At 49.8% G+C, this 14,574-nt stretch overlaps 6 protein-coding genes across 6 annotated transcripts; 2 read left to right on the top strand and 4 right to left on the bottom strand.

The window, feature by feature from the left end:
• Window positions 1-907: 907 nt before the first annotated feature.
• BDQ94DRAFT_166057 (integral membrane protein TmpA) lies at window positions 908-2,377 on the bottom strand (the record flags this gene model as incomplete). Its single annotated transcript, XM_026770459.1, has 1 exon — window positions 908-2,377. The coding sequence occupies one exon, from the start codon at window positions 2,375-2,377 to the stop codon at window positions 908-910; it is 1,470 nt and encodes a 489-aa protein (XP_026630818.1).
• A 1,954-nt stretch (window positions 2,378-4,331) lies between these two features.
• BDQ94DRAFT_135028 (uncharacterized protein) lies at window positions 4,332-4,839 on the top strand. The gene is made up of 2 exons (XM_026764584.1): window positions 4,332-4,612; window positions 4,700-4,839. The coding sequence occupies exons 1-2, from the start codon at window positions 4,479-4,481 to the stop codon at window positions 4,725-4,727; spliced, it is 162 nt and encodes a 53-aa protein (XP_026630817.1). The 5' UTR covers window positions 4,332-4,478; the 3' UTR covers window positions 4,728-4,839.
• A 705-nt stretch (window positions 4,840-5,544) lies between these two features.
• Window positions 5,545-7,802, top strand: afeA (adenylate-forming enzyme AfeA; the record flags this gene model as incomplete). The annotated part of the gene is made up of 3 exons (XM_026773851.1): window positions 5,545-5,988; window positions 6,223-7,355; window positions 7,415-7,802. Exons 1-3 carry the CDS (start codon window positions 5,680-5,682, stop codon window positions 7,800-7,802), a joined length of 1,830 nt encoding a protein of 609 aa, XP_026630816.1. The 5' UTR covers window positions 5,545-5,679.
• A 2,874-nt stretch (window positions 7,803-10,676) lies between these two features.
• On the bottom strand, window positions 10,677-11,050 carry BDQ94DRAFT_135025 (uncharacterized protein). Its single transcript, XM_026764583.1, has one exon. It carries the CDS (start codon window positions 10,945-10,947, stop codon window positions 10,723-10,725), a length of 225 nt encoding a protein of 74 aa, XP_026630815.1. The 5' UTR covers window positions 10,948-11,050; the 3' UTR covers window positions 10,677-10,722.
• An 834-nt stretch (window positions 11,051-11,884) lies between these two features.
• BDQ94DRAFT_69985 (uncharacterized protein) lies at window positions 11,885-12,458 on the bottom strand. The gene has a single exon (XM_026776344.1). The coding sequence runs from the start codon at window positions 12,256-12,258 to the stop codon at window positions 11,932-11,934; it is 327 nt and encodes a 108-aa protein (XP_026630814.1). The 5' UTR covers window positions 12,259-12,458; the 3' UTR covers window positions 11,885-11,931.
• Window positions 12,459-13,472: 1,014 nt separating this feature from the next.
• On the bottom strand, window positions 13,473-14,375 carry BDQ94DRAFT_166055 (uncharacterized protein; the record flags this gene model as incomplete). Its single annotated transcript, XM_026770458.1, has 1 exon — window positions 13,473-14,375. The coding sequence occupies one exon, from the start codon at window positions 14,373-14,375 to the stop codon at window positions 13,473-13,475; it is 903 nt and encodes a 300-aa protein (XP_026630813.1).
• Between the last annotated feature and the right edge of the window lie 199 nt (window positions 14,376-14,574).

Raw genomic sequence — 14,574 nt, 5'->3', positions numbered from 1 at the left:
TGTGTGTATGTGTGTATGTGTGTATGTGTGTATGTGTGTATGTGTGTATGTGTGTGTGTGTGTGACATCTGCTGCACCCATCCACCCACTATTCAATATTCAGGTTGCAATCTCATGCAAGTACCCAGATCCATTTCTCTGTCTAGTGGGCAAGTCAGGTAAACTACTAGCTAATTGCTCGTGCTACACAAGCTGCGCTGCCCTGTTTCGGCCCTTTTTTTGCTCCCTCTCACTTTATTAAAATCCCCCTGCAGATCGGATCGGTAATCTGCATGTGGTGGTGTAGTACCTTTTGTTACTTTGTGTTGGACTGGATGTTTCTTAACTTGGTAGGTGGTAGGTTAGTTGAGGAATTTGAACCACTAGTGATTTGTTTCAATTGTTTTGTGATCTATTTAAGTAGTGGGATGGGTCCCTTAGATACTACTACTCTTAGTACCTGGTTGGTGAAGCTAAGGTTTCTCTCTGTGTGTGTGTGCACTTGAGTTCAGGCAACCCCCCTCCTCACCTCCCCTTCCCTTTTGTTTCAGTACTACTACTACCATTTCATCACTATGTGAGTGCGTTATGTGCACTTGAACAAGATCGATATTCATTCACCACCACTTCCATGATTCGCTCTTTCTTGCCGTATTCGCCTCGCCTTGCCCCCCTTTTCGCGACCATATGTGAAACGCCATCACTCAGAGATAAATACCATGTGCCTGCCGCGCGAACTCCTGAACCTTTGCTCCTCTGGATCCGTTCGCGTCGTCTCCTTTCTTTCTTCATCTTCCTTGAACTCCATAATAAACTCCGGGGATATTTTCATCAAACCAAACCAAACAAAATGGGAAGCCACATAACCATGAACATGAAATGAATAAAGAGATACATAGATGGAAGAGATATGCACAACAACGTGAAATCATGAATCGAAAATCGGTCCATATGCATGGATGCCGTGAGACTCCAGTTCGTATACCACTTTTTTCGTGACGAACGGATTGCTAATCACGCAGACAGCCTCGGCGTCGAAATCCCTAACCATCTGTCGGATTATCGGGACCATGTCGATTCGCCCGGCCTGATTGGTGTCGATGACGACCGGGTTCGCGTCCATCTCGGAGACCAGGTTCAGGATGTCCTGACCGTAGGTCTTGAGTGGTGCCCGCGTCTGCCAGAGCACTCGGAGTTCTGGCCGGTTCGCATCCCCCAGGAAGGAGAGACACGGGCCGATTCCGGATCCTGTCGTTACAACCACCACGCGCTTGAAGACCCGCATTGCGTATGCAAAGCCGTTTATCAGAACCCCTCGCTTCCAGAGATGGGTGGGTGGGTCTTGGATGCAGGCTGTCGTCCAGTCCCCTGCTTTGGAGACCAATGCAGAGAAGCTTTTACCTTCCGGGTCTGGGAACGTGGCAAAGCCATGCCAGTCTTGCAGTGGGTGTCGAGATAATTGGATGCCCTTGCCGAAGTTCGTGGTGGTATGCGTGAAGTGGAGACGCACCGCATGCGAGGAGAGGTATTCGGCCCGGACGGGGACTTTGCGGAGAAGAAGCCAGGGATGGATGATTGCTACGACCGTGACCATCAAGAACCAGAACGCAGGGAGGGTGATGAGGAACCGACCCAGGGATTCGTGGTACGCCGCCTTGGCTTGGTCGGCGAAGATCATGAGCAGTATCACAAAGAGTGCCACGACGAGCCATCCGGAGAACCGGTGCGTCAGCTCGAAGTAGTCGTGCCGCTTGAAGCGGAACTTCGGGTGGGCCACAATGATGATTGCCAACAGCAGGACCAGAATAACGTATGCCAGGATAACGGGCGCAAGGGATAGGACCGACGCTCCGGTCCAGTACTCCCGAGACATCACGCCCACAAATCCCACATACCAGACGAAAGCGGCTACGCCACATCCGCTGTGCACGCCGCCATAATGATATGCCTTTGCGGCCAACAGACGCAACCATTTCGGCGCTGATCTCGGTATCGAGCAAACCGAAATGAAGATTGAATTGACTACCAACGGCTGTCGTGCCAATCCACATGCCATCAGGTTGCCGGCGGTAGCGTTGACCAGGGCTAATAGGGTCCGGTCTGTGACCATGATGGCCACGAACACGGCAACATTGGCGAGGAAGACCAAGGTGAAGAGACGACGGTAGATGTTGAGCAAGGCATACCGGATCCGAGATAGCTTCTTCACCTTGTGCTCTTGGGCTTCAAGGTCCCAGGGATTGTTGCCTGCATGACTGTGCGAAGCCTCCACCTTCTCTGAGAGCTCATTGACTATAGTCTGGTCCGTCAATGTTGCCTCGCCTGGGCTCGGTGGGCCTGATGCACATTTGGCAGGCTGTGGTACCGACACAACGGTCTGTACTGGAGACGATGACATACTGATTCGGGAGATTCCAAATCAGAGGATGTGAGGGAGGAGGAGGGTGGGTGAGAAGACAAGAAGCAGGTACCCAAGAGAGGTTATCCCAACCAACAGAGATGGAGGGGGAGGATGCGAGTGGCAAGGGTTGGTGTGAGGGCCAGGTACAGACCGACGCAATAGGGAAACAAAGAACAATTGCAAAATCTGGCTATACCCTAGGCAAGATCATGGCCCAACGAATGATTTGAGAGAGATGAGGTGAGGGGGTGTAAGAGGGAGGAACCTGACAGGCGTTCACGCTTCACCTCCGAATTGGCATTGCCGTGGACCAACTGCGGTGAATGGGCACCTGCGTCTTTTGAATCTTTGTGGATGACGACATCTCATATTGATGCAGAAGAACTATATTTCCCGAAGCGTGGACCTACATCGAACACCGGAGTTATCTTGGGGCTATTGTGCCTAGTCCATGTTCTCAGCAGCTGGACGCATACCGCATGCGGCATACTGTCGGCCCGTTTTCCCTCTACATAATCCTTTTTATTTTTATTTTTATTTTCATTTTTTTCATTTTGATTATTTTTCATTGTGTTATTTTTATTATTTATTTATTTTTTTTTTTAACTTCACTTTTCAGCCTGCATCAGGTTTTCCAGGTTTTCATCCACCGGACCTGAAGCCTGATACTATTGCACGGGATAGGATCCCACCCTAAATTGGTGGATTGGAGGCGGACTGCCAATGAGCAGTGAAAGATGGCATGGTGCCATTCAAGATTCAGCTCTGCATTCCCCGAATCGAGAAAGAGGAGATCCATGGGATGGTCCCCGAGGGAGGGGGAGTGAACCGTGCCGCCCCAGATCCATGGCTGATGAATCTAGTGAGGGTGATAACTAGATAGAAGGGTCTAGAGATTAGCATGATCCGGCGCAACCAGTCCGAGTGGCTCCTGCAGGAGGGTCAGGGTTTCCCTGCCTGACGCTAGCAGGTGAAGACACTCGTGTGAGACGCAATGATGCTTGCCACGGGGGGAGGTGGAGGATCGTATTCCCCACCGCTGCACAGCCCGATTGGGGGATGGATTGAGGCAATGGGAAAATCGATAATCGGATTATCGGAGCACGGGACACAGAATGATTGTTGGGAGGCAGAGCAGTGAAAGAGTTGACTTGACAGAACCCCGGCGGCAACATCATATCCACCTACGATCCATGCAGGACGCACAGATTCCTTGTTTTTTTTCCTATTTGGGAGAGTCAACTAAGAGTCTATCGGTGGCAGACGCAGATTGCAGATGGAGCCCTGCCATGTCGCTGGGAGAGACTAGTGTGTCCCGAGGTGCTGGCCAGGCGGCCCGGTAATGGAGTCGAGGGCAGCGTGCATGCGCCTGAAAGAGCAACAGACACCGCGAGAGTTGCGTGAACGATCAGAGGATTACCCACACACACCGTACCACCAGCCAGGTTTCCATTAGCGGGCGGGGTACATTTCAGCGGTGCCAGGCGCATCTTGCAGGAAAGGAAGTGCACTTTGGCTGCCAAAGTGATTAGCAAGACGTCAGCCTAGCATGGGTCAGGCGAAGGTGGATACCAAACCCGCAGGCATGATTGCACGATGGGTGGGAGATCAGGATTGAATTGGAAGCTGAATACAAAGGCCCCCAAATCCAGCAGGCTGGGGCGTCAACCATGGGAGCGAACGCTAGTTCGATTCCCAAGGCGGGAGATCTAACCGGTGGGTTCAGCTGCACGAGGACTTGAACTACTAAACGCTCCGCCGATTCCTGAAGAGTGAAAGTGGGAAGGGAGAAAAGAGGGGAATGGGAATGAATCGATGGGAAAAGATTGGAGGCTATACTCAAAGAGGGAAGAAAAGAACGAGGGCGGGAGGGAGATGCACGATCGAGAGGCTCGATGACAGGGGGGCCCAGCAGAGTGGAAGTCGCAGATCCAATGGGAGGGCAGGAAGAGGAAGATTGAGTCAAGAACCGTGGGTGTTCGGGCTGAAGAGATGCCCAATAATGGATTAAGTTAAGTTTAAAGGGAACAAAAAGAGAAGAGAGAAGAGAAAAGAGAGAAAGAGGGAAAGAGATGGGAAAGGGTAAGTTGGGAAGATCATGAATGTGGAGAATGGGAGATTTCTTTTTTGTTTTTTTTTTTCCTTTCTGTCTCTCTCTCTAATTCTTTTGATTATTTTAATTCCTGTTGATTTTCTTTTTCTTCTTTGCTTTTTTCTCATTTCCTTATCAACGTATTTTCTTTATCAATTTTATTTTTTTTGATTTCCGAATTCCGAATTTTGATTTTCAATTTTGTATATTTCCCTTTTCCCCTCTAGGGAATTAGAGGTGAGTTCGTCTACATGACGGGAGCTGTTCGCTCTGGCCATTCGCGACCCACTCGGGATGCGATCTGAAGTACGAAACCGCGACGGGTTTAGCGGGAGCTGCACTCGGCGGCTGTCATTCGATGTCTTGGGGGACGCCAGTGGGTCGGAGTGGGATCCGCGCCCCGATCTTGGGGAGACTCAGAATGGATGGAATTCCAAATTCCAAATCATGGCATTATTAGCATGGGATCGAATGGGTAAGAAAAATAAAACTGGAATTAATCTGGAATTCCTTGTCATTCCCACATCCACTCACATCCACTCACTCACACGCCGCCCCCCTCTGACTCTGGCTCGGGCTCGAGCTGTCGCGCGCGCTCTCTCTGTCTCTCTCACTCTCGCCGCAGGATTGATTAGTTGTTTGGTGGTTTCATGAGCTTGGTCCTTTTTTTTACCCTCTGAAACTTCCCATCATGAAATGGAGATATATTTATCAGCCCCAGAATTCCCCTTTGCTGGATCGGGGAAATTATTCTTCTTCTTCTTGATCTTTTGTGATCATTCCTGTCTACTGCCTTCTACCAAACTCACTAAACTGTCCTCGGTCCTCCGTGCTACATACTACTTCCTACTTACTGTTCTCATCTGCTCCCGTCACTTTCATACTGGAAACGGGGCATGTGTGATTTGATTCACATTGGACTGGACTCAACTGGACTTGATTCAACTCTGGCAACACTAACTGGACGGGACTGAATTGACCCTCTTCTTCCCTCTCTGTCTCCTTCTCCTGTCTTTCTCATCGTCACCCTCTCCTCCTGTTTCCCTTCTCCTTCTCCCTCCCTCCCTCCCTCCCTCTCTCTCTCCAACCCTTCTCCTGTTCCATCTTTGGTTTCCACTCCTATCTTCTCCTTCTCCTCCACTCTCCATATCCCGTCAATCATCCCTTCAGTTCTTTGTGAGCAAATCAACCAGTAAATTCCTCCACGATGGGTAGTCTCTGGGAGTCTCCCACTTTGGGCGATCCCTTCAACCTCACCTCCCCCGACAATCAGCTGGACCAGGTCAACAACCACGGCAACAACCATGGTGCCGGTTTCTACACCGACTTGTTGACCTTCGCCTTTCGGGGCCCAGTCCACTATGACCGGCAACAGCCAATATTCATCGACGCTGAGGACGCTACGCGATTCTTCAACGCGTTGCAGTTCGAGACGCTGGTTCGAGCGCTGATTGCTGGCCTCAAAGCCCACAACGTACAGCCTGGCGATTGTGTCTTGGTCCACCTGGGCAATAGTGTAAGTAGTAGTCATCTAATCATCTTCCTCCCCTGACTGGCCCGCTTATCAAATCTCCCTCCCCCAATACTACTTACTTAACTCAACCTCGACATCTCTGCCCCTCCCCCCACCTCACCACCCTCCTGTTCTCTGTTCTCGTCAATTTGATTTGTTACCTGTTTCTCCATCATGTTGTCGTCATCCCATCATGCCCCTCCATCATCCTCTTCTCACTGACTCATGGCGTGGTAGATCATATACCCCGCGCTGTTCTTCAGTATCATCGGCGCTGGCGGTGTGTTCATGGGCTCCAATGCGCGCAGCCAACCACAAGAACTGGAGCATATTCTGCAACTGGCGGAGCCAAAGCTGATCATCACCTCGTCCGATGCACTGCCCACGGTGCTGAGCGTGTCAGCCGACCGCGGAATGCATCCCAGCCAGGTGTGTCTGGTGGACGAAGCTGCAGGGGATTACATCGCCCAATACTTCCTCGCCGGACCATTGGCCTATGCGACTGCCGGCACCTCCTACCTACTACCGAGTAGTGGGGGCGGCTCTTTTGTGAACTTCGCCCACCTTCTGGCGTATGGCGAAAGTGATTGGGTGGCCTTTGATGACGAGAGGATCGCCAAATCGACGCCGGCCGCCATGTTCTCCACCAGCGGAACCGGAGGCCTGCCTAAGGCAGCTTACCTCACCCACCATGCCATGATCTCTCACCACCTCACCATCCACTACGATGTGCCCTATGAGGTAACTCGCCTGATGTCGCTCCCGATGTTCCACATGTTTGGCGCATTGTGGACCCACTTATTTCCCATTCGCTATGGCGAGCCCTTGTTTGTGCTGTCGCGATTTGAAATGACCCAGTTCATTGCGACGGTGCGCGATTTTGGTATCACCGAGACCTACATGGTCCCCGCCATGATTCACAAGTTCAATCGGTCAGCCGCGTCCGCCGCAAGCTCCCTGTCCTCTCTCCGGTACGTTGGGGTCGCGGGCGCTCCCATTGATGCTGCCGCCATGCAGCGCTTTCGGGAACTGCTTCATAGTGACGCCCGTGCCTCCCAGCTGTGGGGGATGACGGAAGTGGGGGTGGTGTTCCAGAATCGCTATGGTCCCCAGCAGGCACCTGCCGGCAGCATTGGCCGATTGCTGGCGGGCTACGAGGTGCGGCTGGTCGGACAGGACCACCAGCTGGTGCTCGAGGACAACCAACCTGGCGAGCTCTGGGTGCGCGGGCCCGGGGTCCTCAGTGGATACAAGGGCCGGTCAGACGCCAAAGACGCTCGAGGGTGGTTCCGCACCGGCGACGTTGCGTACGTGAGCGCCGGGCAGTTCTACATCTACGGGCGCACGAAGGAGCTAATCAAAGTGCGAGGGTAAGTGATTGTCAGTTGGAAAGCAGACCCCGAAAGCAAGTGCTAACTGTGACGTGCAGATGGCAGGTGGCACCGGCGGAGGTGGAGGCAGCGCTTCTCAAGCACCCGGAGATAGAGGACGCCGCCGTGATTGGGGTTACATCGCGGGACGGCAGCACGGAGTTGCCCCGAGCGTTCGTGGTGCGAGCCAAGAGCCTGACGGGCAGCCGGCTGACCGCGGACGATGTGTACAACTTCACGCGGCGTCAATTGGCCAGCTACAAGGCGCTGGATGGGGGGGTGATTTTCGTGGAGGAGATCCCACGGACCGCGAGTGGGAAGATCCAGCGGTTCAAACTCTCCCAGATGAACACCTATCGGGAGATAGTGAGTAACTTGCTGGCACGGTTCAAGGGTGCTAGTATGCAGACGGTGGGGATAATGCATCCAGGGCGCATTACGGTGTAAAGGGGGGGGTTGCTTTTTTTTTTTTCCCTTTTCTTTCTCTTCTTGGTTCTCTGTTTTTTTTTTTTTCTTCTCCTCTTCTTTTTTTCGACTTTTTTTCTTCTTCCGTTGATATTCCGCTCTGGGATTGCCGTACATATTCGGGGGCGTTAGTGATTACAGGCTAGGCTTTAGGCGTTAAGAACGGGGTGGTCGGGGGGAAGAGGAGTGACAAGGGGGATGGCACCAGAAAAAGACGACTGGATTCGTCCATACAACTACTTACAGACATACACATACATCCATCCATCTGGGAGCACATAGCAAGCGCACAGATACATAGTATCAAGATAAAGCTAAACTAGTTAGTTAGTTAGTATTATAATGATGACCATCATGTCCAAAGAGAATCTCCTACCTAATGCGGCGACTCCCAATGTAGCAACTAGAGTACCAGCCCCCCCTCTCTATTTCTCTATTAATTTATTTTTTTCTGTTCGCACCGTTAGTCCCAAGGACACTGCCTGCTCCAGTGTACCACAGTGAGCTACTGTATGTCCTTAACCACGACGAGACTAGTTCAGGTTCTGCACGCCCGATACCTATCCGGGTAACCCCGGAAGAGCGGTAATAAAATGGAGTTTGGAGTGGATTAGATCATCTGGTTTTAGGGTGATTACCCTTGCAGTACTCCATTGCGGTGCAGTAAACTTACTACTACTTAACTCTACTAGTGGAGTTGGTGTCTATAACCTATGTAGGACTACGTTATAACTAAAGTAGTAAATGAGTAATGGATCGAAGTAGTTGTGGTGGTGGTGGTGATTAGGTATCTTCGCTTAGCATTTAGTATTTAGTAGTTAGTTAGCTACTAAGTGCTTGTCCGACCCTGTGGGGTTGTGTGGTAGTACAGTGGCTGTTGTTTGGCACATGTTTGTAGACGTTAAGCGCATGGGTGTGTGTGGGTGGGTGTGTGTGATACATTACACCAAAACGCGCTGGGTTGGTATGACTCAGTTTAAAACTGGATAAACACAATGCTTCTACATTGAATTCCTTACCCTTTTACATTCTGTAAAAAATGTAGTAATCTGCCCCTCCCCGCCCAAATCACGATCCTACATACACTGCCTCACTAAGTAGTGGTATCCTGTCCAGTGACATAATAAACAGGATAAGATACTAGGGATATCCCAGGTTATTCAGATACTGAACATTAGAGTAGTTAGCTTGCTTTTTTCGCTTATGGGAATCCTTGTAGTCATGAGAGGGGTAGATGGATTCCAAGTGGTCACTTCATTTTCTCCCGTAAGCGTGCTTGACTGGGATTGTGTTCCTTCATGTTCCTTGCAAGGAGGAGAAAAGGAAAAAAAAAGTATAAGAGGAGGGGTCTGATCCCGGTTGTTGGGTACATACATTACTACTAATCTATCCAGCTAACTAAGTATCTGAGTTAGACATCTAAGTATCTGTGTAAGCAGTGCACTAACTTGATATAGCAGGAGCATTTGCAAGTATTAGATTCCTTTTTGCTCTCATGTTTCACAGTGTTGCGATCGTTAGCATCTTGTATCTACTCTGAAAGAGGGGGTGAAAGACTAATATTCCCAGGATGACCCTGCTAACAACCAAACATGGATATACATGGATGTAGTAGTAGTCGGAATCGTAATGTGATGAAGATTATCAGTAGGGATAGAGTTTTACCTCGGTAGTATACTACTATTATTACTCGTAGAGTATATGTGATGATGTCTGCAGAGTATGTCAAAATGACATGTGGTACTTCTGCTGCATTATTATTTATTTTTAATTCTATCCAAGAGAGTATGTACATATACAGTAATGTAAGTAGATACATATGTATCTACTCAGCTAGTGACTACTTACATACATGTACATACACGAGCTGTATCATGTACATATTACTATCACTTATGTATATGTGTTATGTGTATGTACCTAATTAAGTCAAAGCAAGTACCATCCCCATTCTAATTGTAGTAGCAATAGCATTTAATAGTTCTACACCCATGTCTCCATAACTGCGTAGTAGGAATTCATATGTCCCCATCAAATGTGGACAGCTGAAGAAATTATTTGTTTTCTTTGTCTAAGCGATAAATATAGTTGTTTTCGCCACTAAGCTTTCTGCTTAAGGGAAAAAAGAAAGAAAATATGGTTCACCCAGCTTTTAGCTTCGGTGTTTTTAAGGTTATGCTTTTTTCCCAGGATATGCACTCGGAACCATGGTTGAGGACTCGTCCCTAATGTAAGGTGATGATGGCTTATGTTTACTTTTTTCTTTCTTTTTCTTTTTTCACCTTCTTTCCAATCCTAGTTTATGGAGTGAGTACGTACTTAGTGATGAGATGAAGGGATCTGATCCTATTTACTATCGCATCGCATACCAATTCCCGGATATTGTTAAGGTTTGGAGTCAAAGTTGGTGAACTCTATCCTATCTACCGAGTGACTGAATGAGTGAGTGAGTGAGTGACCGACCTTTTGTTGCCATTTTTGGGTGTAGCCTGATCTAGTATTTCCTATTTTACTACATTTACTACATTTGTTGATAACTACTTTCTATCTTGTGATTTATATATATTTCCGATTTTTATTTAGTTTTATTTTATTGCTGAATTTCCATTCTTAGTAATCCTTCCTCTGTTTAATCTATTTTCACTTGTAAATCCGACTAAACTCCGTTTCTTCCTCCGATGAGATAAAGAATCCTACGGTGTAACTAAGTAATCAGTTAACTAACTAACTAATCAATTAATTAATAATGACAAGTGTTAACTAAACTGCCAATGTTCGTCGCCGTCCGTGCCACCTGCTCAAAGTCTCAAACAACCCAAGTACCAATGGTAATCTCTTTTTCATCTATTCCCGACCAGGGTCTCGAAATGACATCTCCGCCTTGCGACACACTGACTACTAACTAACTAGCGCGATCCGCTAAGTCCCAAAGTAAGTCTATCCATCTCGTGTCTTTTTGTTCGATGATAGAATATCCTCCATGATCACCATCTCGATCGACAAAAGTACAGATGGATAGATAGATCTGAAGAGCAACAACAAAAGCAATGAAAGACATCTCCACAACAATCAGAAGAAATATGATTTTCCGGAACAGGACACAAAAAGGAATGAGAGGGATCCCCATGACCCGAATCTTGAGGTTAAGTTGAGTCCGGCCCGTACTAGTGCCGCAATAGTCTTGCCTGCCATTCCCACTTTTTTTTCTTTCTCCTATCTTTCCATTGAATCCATTCGACTTCTGAACCCTGCACTAGTTTGGTTAGTGACTTAGCCGCTGGGCTGGATTAACTATTATCTGACTAAAGTAGGAGGGCATGGCATGGCTTGGATGGATGGATGGATTTTTCAGCTCTGCGCCACACACCCAGACACCCTTGTCTTGCCACAGTGGGCTGTAACTAATATGGTGGGTTTATTGTTGCGATAGTGGTGTTCTATCTTTTTCTATCTTGGGTTATTGTTGTTGTAGATGATGTCTTGTATCTCTCTCTCTCTCTCATCGGGCTGAATTTCGAGTGCAATTCATCTACTGACTATCGGCAATCTACAGGATCTACACCTCCATCCGGTTTGTATCTCGGAGAAATGGATGGATCGATGCCATGACGACACCACCACGGCCCAACTCACTAGTTTCTCCAAGCCCAGCGCCGCCGCGTGGTCGGAGGACTGACTATCCAACTGTGGTATACAATCGCTTCGCGGAGAATGATCGATTGGATCGCGGGACAATCCGATTGTCGTCCACACTCTCACCTCTTTTTTTCTTCCTCTTTCCCCCGCCGGCAGTCCGCTTGCGGAAGGTTACACACCATCGGCTGTCAACGAGGTTGGATCCGTCGCGACTATTGAACCGGATGGACGATGTTGCTTTGTCGGAATCTCCGGCTTTTCTCTCCGTGTCTTTGCCCAACACGGTTGTTGCTCCTATCGCCATCGTTGGGCTGGTCACCGCTAGGGTCGCGAATCTGATCTCGGATCGACCATTTTTCGCCATCCCATGGGCCGATTGACTGACTTTCCCTGATAATTTTCCGCCAAGATCGTAGTCATAGTAGTGGTAGTGGTAGTGGTAGGAGTAATTTGCCCCCGAGGCTCGAATCCTGCCTTACCTGAGATTCAGATTTATCCGGCTGAGGTTCACGTTCAGGACGGGTGGCACCGTAGCAGAGCCTCGCCATAGCGCATCCTCCACACTTGGCCCCAAACCTGACACCCGTCCGCTGATCGGAATGTCATTGCGGTTGGGGGAGAGTGGGTTGGTCCCGCGCATCACTAAGTCATGATTTTCCCTTCCCAACAACCCCAAGGTGCACGAGGGAGGTGAGGGGAGAAACTCTCTGCAGCCTGTACCCTCACCCTCAACTGTTTTCTCAAAGAAGACTGCATATGAGAGAGAGAGAGGCTGCGCCGAGGACCGCAACGTGCAGGTCATGTGACAGGGCCAGTGAACTAGCTGCAGCCACTAGAAGAATTAGACAGACGCCATCGCATGCCAGTCTGGGTTTCCTGGACCACCGCCTGTTTTCGTAAGCTCTTGCTTCCCTGTCGCCGTCGGTAATATTCTCCCGGTCCAGGTTATTCCCTAGCTTCATCAATGCCCGCCCCAGCCTGACTCTTGTGGCGGTCTCTCCGGAAACGACCACCACGCATTCAATGGGTCGTCCTGGCAGCTGCTGCCTGGATCCTGGCGGACCCCAAGGGGTTGCATTATGGAGTAGGCACTAGTCGCAACGGTCTTCCCACTCGACTGCATTGCCACGTCGACTGACATGGTCCAGGAGGGGTAGAAGCATGATTGTCATCCATGTTCGCAATGGTGGTGGTGGTGGTGGTGGTGGTGGTCATGCTCTCAAACAAACCCCGAGTCGAGGATCTAACCGAGTATACTTCGTAGTGAAGAAAGAAGAGCGTTGTTGGCGCGGTTTCGGGATTCACTGGTCCCCGATGTCAAGACCGTTAATTGCTCAATTTTTAATTTATAATTTCTTTTTTTGTCGTTTCTTTATTCCTCTCTCCATCTAAAGTTTCTCCAACTCTACCCAGTCGAATCAAGTCATGTTCCATATTCACATGCGACCGGGATTCCAAGATTCGAGTAAAGAAATGCCGTCTAGGATAGCCTATCGTCCATGACCGGGAGTCCGGCGGAGCATTCATGGCCCAGAAACAGATGCTCATCAGCAGCTGTCGTCACCGACTTCTGCACCGTACGTGCGTGATGAAGCAACCGACGTTGTACAACATCAAATGTGATTGAGTTTGCGACCTCCCAGCCTTCGTCAAGTCAGTGGCGGTAAAGATGGCGGTAAACCAGGGAAGAGGAACAAAAAAATAAAAATAAAAAAAAAAAAAAAATAAAGACGACATTGTAACTATGTGTCTGCAGTGACGTGATAGTATCTGCTGCAAGAGAGGGATATCCTAAAGCCCGCCACTGGCATTGTGCAACTCCGCCGCCCGACCGGTGTCGCTGGTGCATACTATCAAGCCATCATAACCGAGGCGCCGGCGCAGGTCGAGTCCCAGACCAAAGCATGTCTGTCGTACTAGGATGCAGCTCCTTCCATCCTAACGGACGCGCAAATCGCGCGATCCGGGCGTTGATCGATAATCTCACTCAGCTTTGTTTGCTCTGCTCCGCATCTGTCAGAGTATCCCGTAACCTTTCCACCACACCCCCCATGCTAATGGCCCCAACGCCCCGATAACGGCTGCCCCAAACGGTATCTCCAAAATGCTCCAGATCCATATCGTCCCGATGGCTGGCGCCCCCCTCATCACCGCGTAGTATGGTTCGTCGTTGGTTATGACCATCAGCTTACAGCCAAGAGCGACCGCCATCGGCAGGAAGACCATAATACGTAATGCCGGAGGGAAGAGCAATTTTCGGAAGAAGGCTAACGTCAGTTTCTCGCTGTCCCAAGGCAGAAGCGAGACCGTCTCAGTGGACTTCGACCTGCCGGTGCTGCCGATGAAGGAGACGACGTGTCCATGAGCGAGGTGGACAAGCAAGGTCAACATCGGAAAGGCCACGAAGACTGATTCGCGGATGAGGTTGTCTAGTTCGATAGACTCGGCATATTGATGGGCTGCGAGGTACGCGAGGGTCAGGTGAAGGGTGGTCAGGGGAACAGAAAGCAGGAGCGTGTCGATGACGGGCGGGATGGGATGCTCGGACTCTTCAGGTTCGTCTTTTCCCTCCTCAGTGGATGCGGTTTCGTCCGTGACTTCTTCAACCCTCCTGATATCCTGCCCGTTTTTTACCGCAGCCAGTTCCGACGCATTGAGGCCGGAAATATCACCAGTCGTGGGGTCGATGGTCACAAACCGGGGACTCGAGTCAGATGCCCCAGTCGGCGCGTTTGCCTGGCCTAGAAGTTCACTTTGTCGTTCGGATATAATTTCCATCAAGGTCTTCTCCTTGCTCTTCGGGGGATTCGGTGCAGGGCGCGCCAGGGGAATTGAGGAGGGGTCGAACGTGTCGCTGTCGACAGTTGTCGCTGCTGCCGCTGCTGCTCGTCGCTGTTTTCGGTTCCTGGGACCTTCCATGGTGCTGGAGTTCTGTAGATGTGCGTAGCTATTTATTGGCGAGAAAAAGGGGCGATGGTGCGCGACGAGACGAAGAAGCAGGGGGTTGTCTCAGGTGAAGCTCAGGTGTCAAAACTCCAAATGATGTATCACCGCCGGAGTTAAGCGGGGTTAGCCGTCAGGGTGGACTGACTGCCCGTCTATCTACACAGTATACAAT

The sequence above is a fragment of the Aspergillus welwitschiae genome, assembly GCF_003344945.1.
Source record: "Aspergillus welwitschiae strain CBS 139.54b unplaced genomic scaffold BDQ94scaffold_3, whole genome shotgun sequence".
Taxonomy (NCBI): domain Eukaryota; kingdom Fungi; phylum Ascomycota; class Eurotiomycetes; order Eurotiales; family Aspergillaceae; genus Aspergillus; species Aspergillus welwitschiae.
Note: the sequence above shows the minus strand (reverse complement) of the source record. Positions and strands in the feature narration are given on the sequence as shown.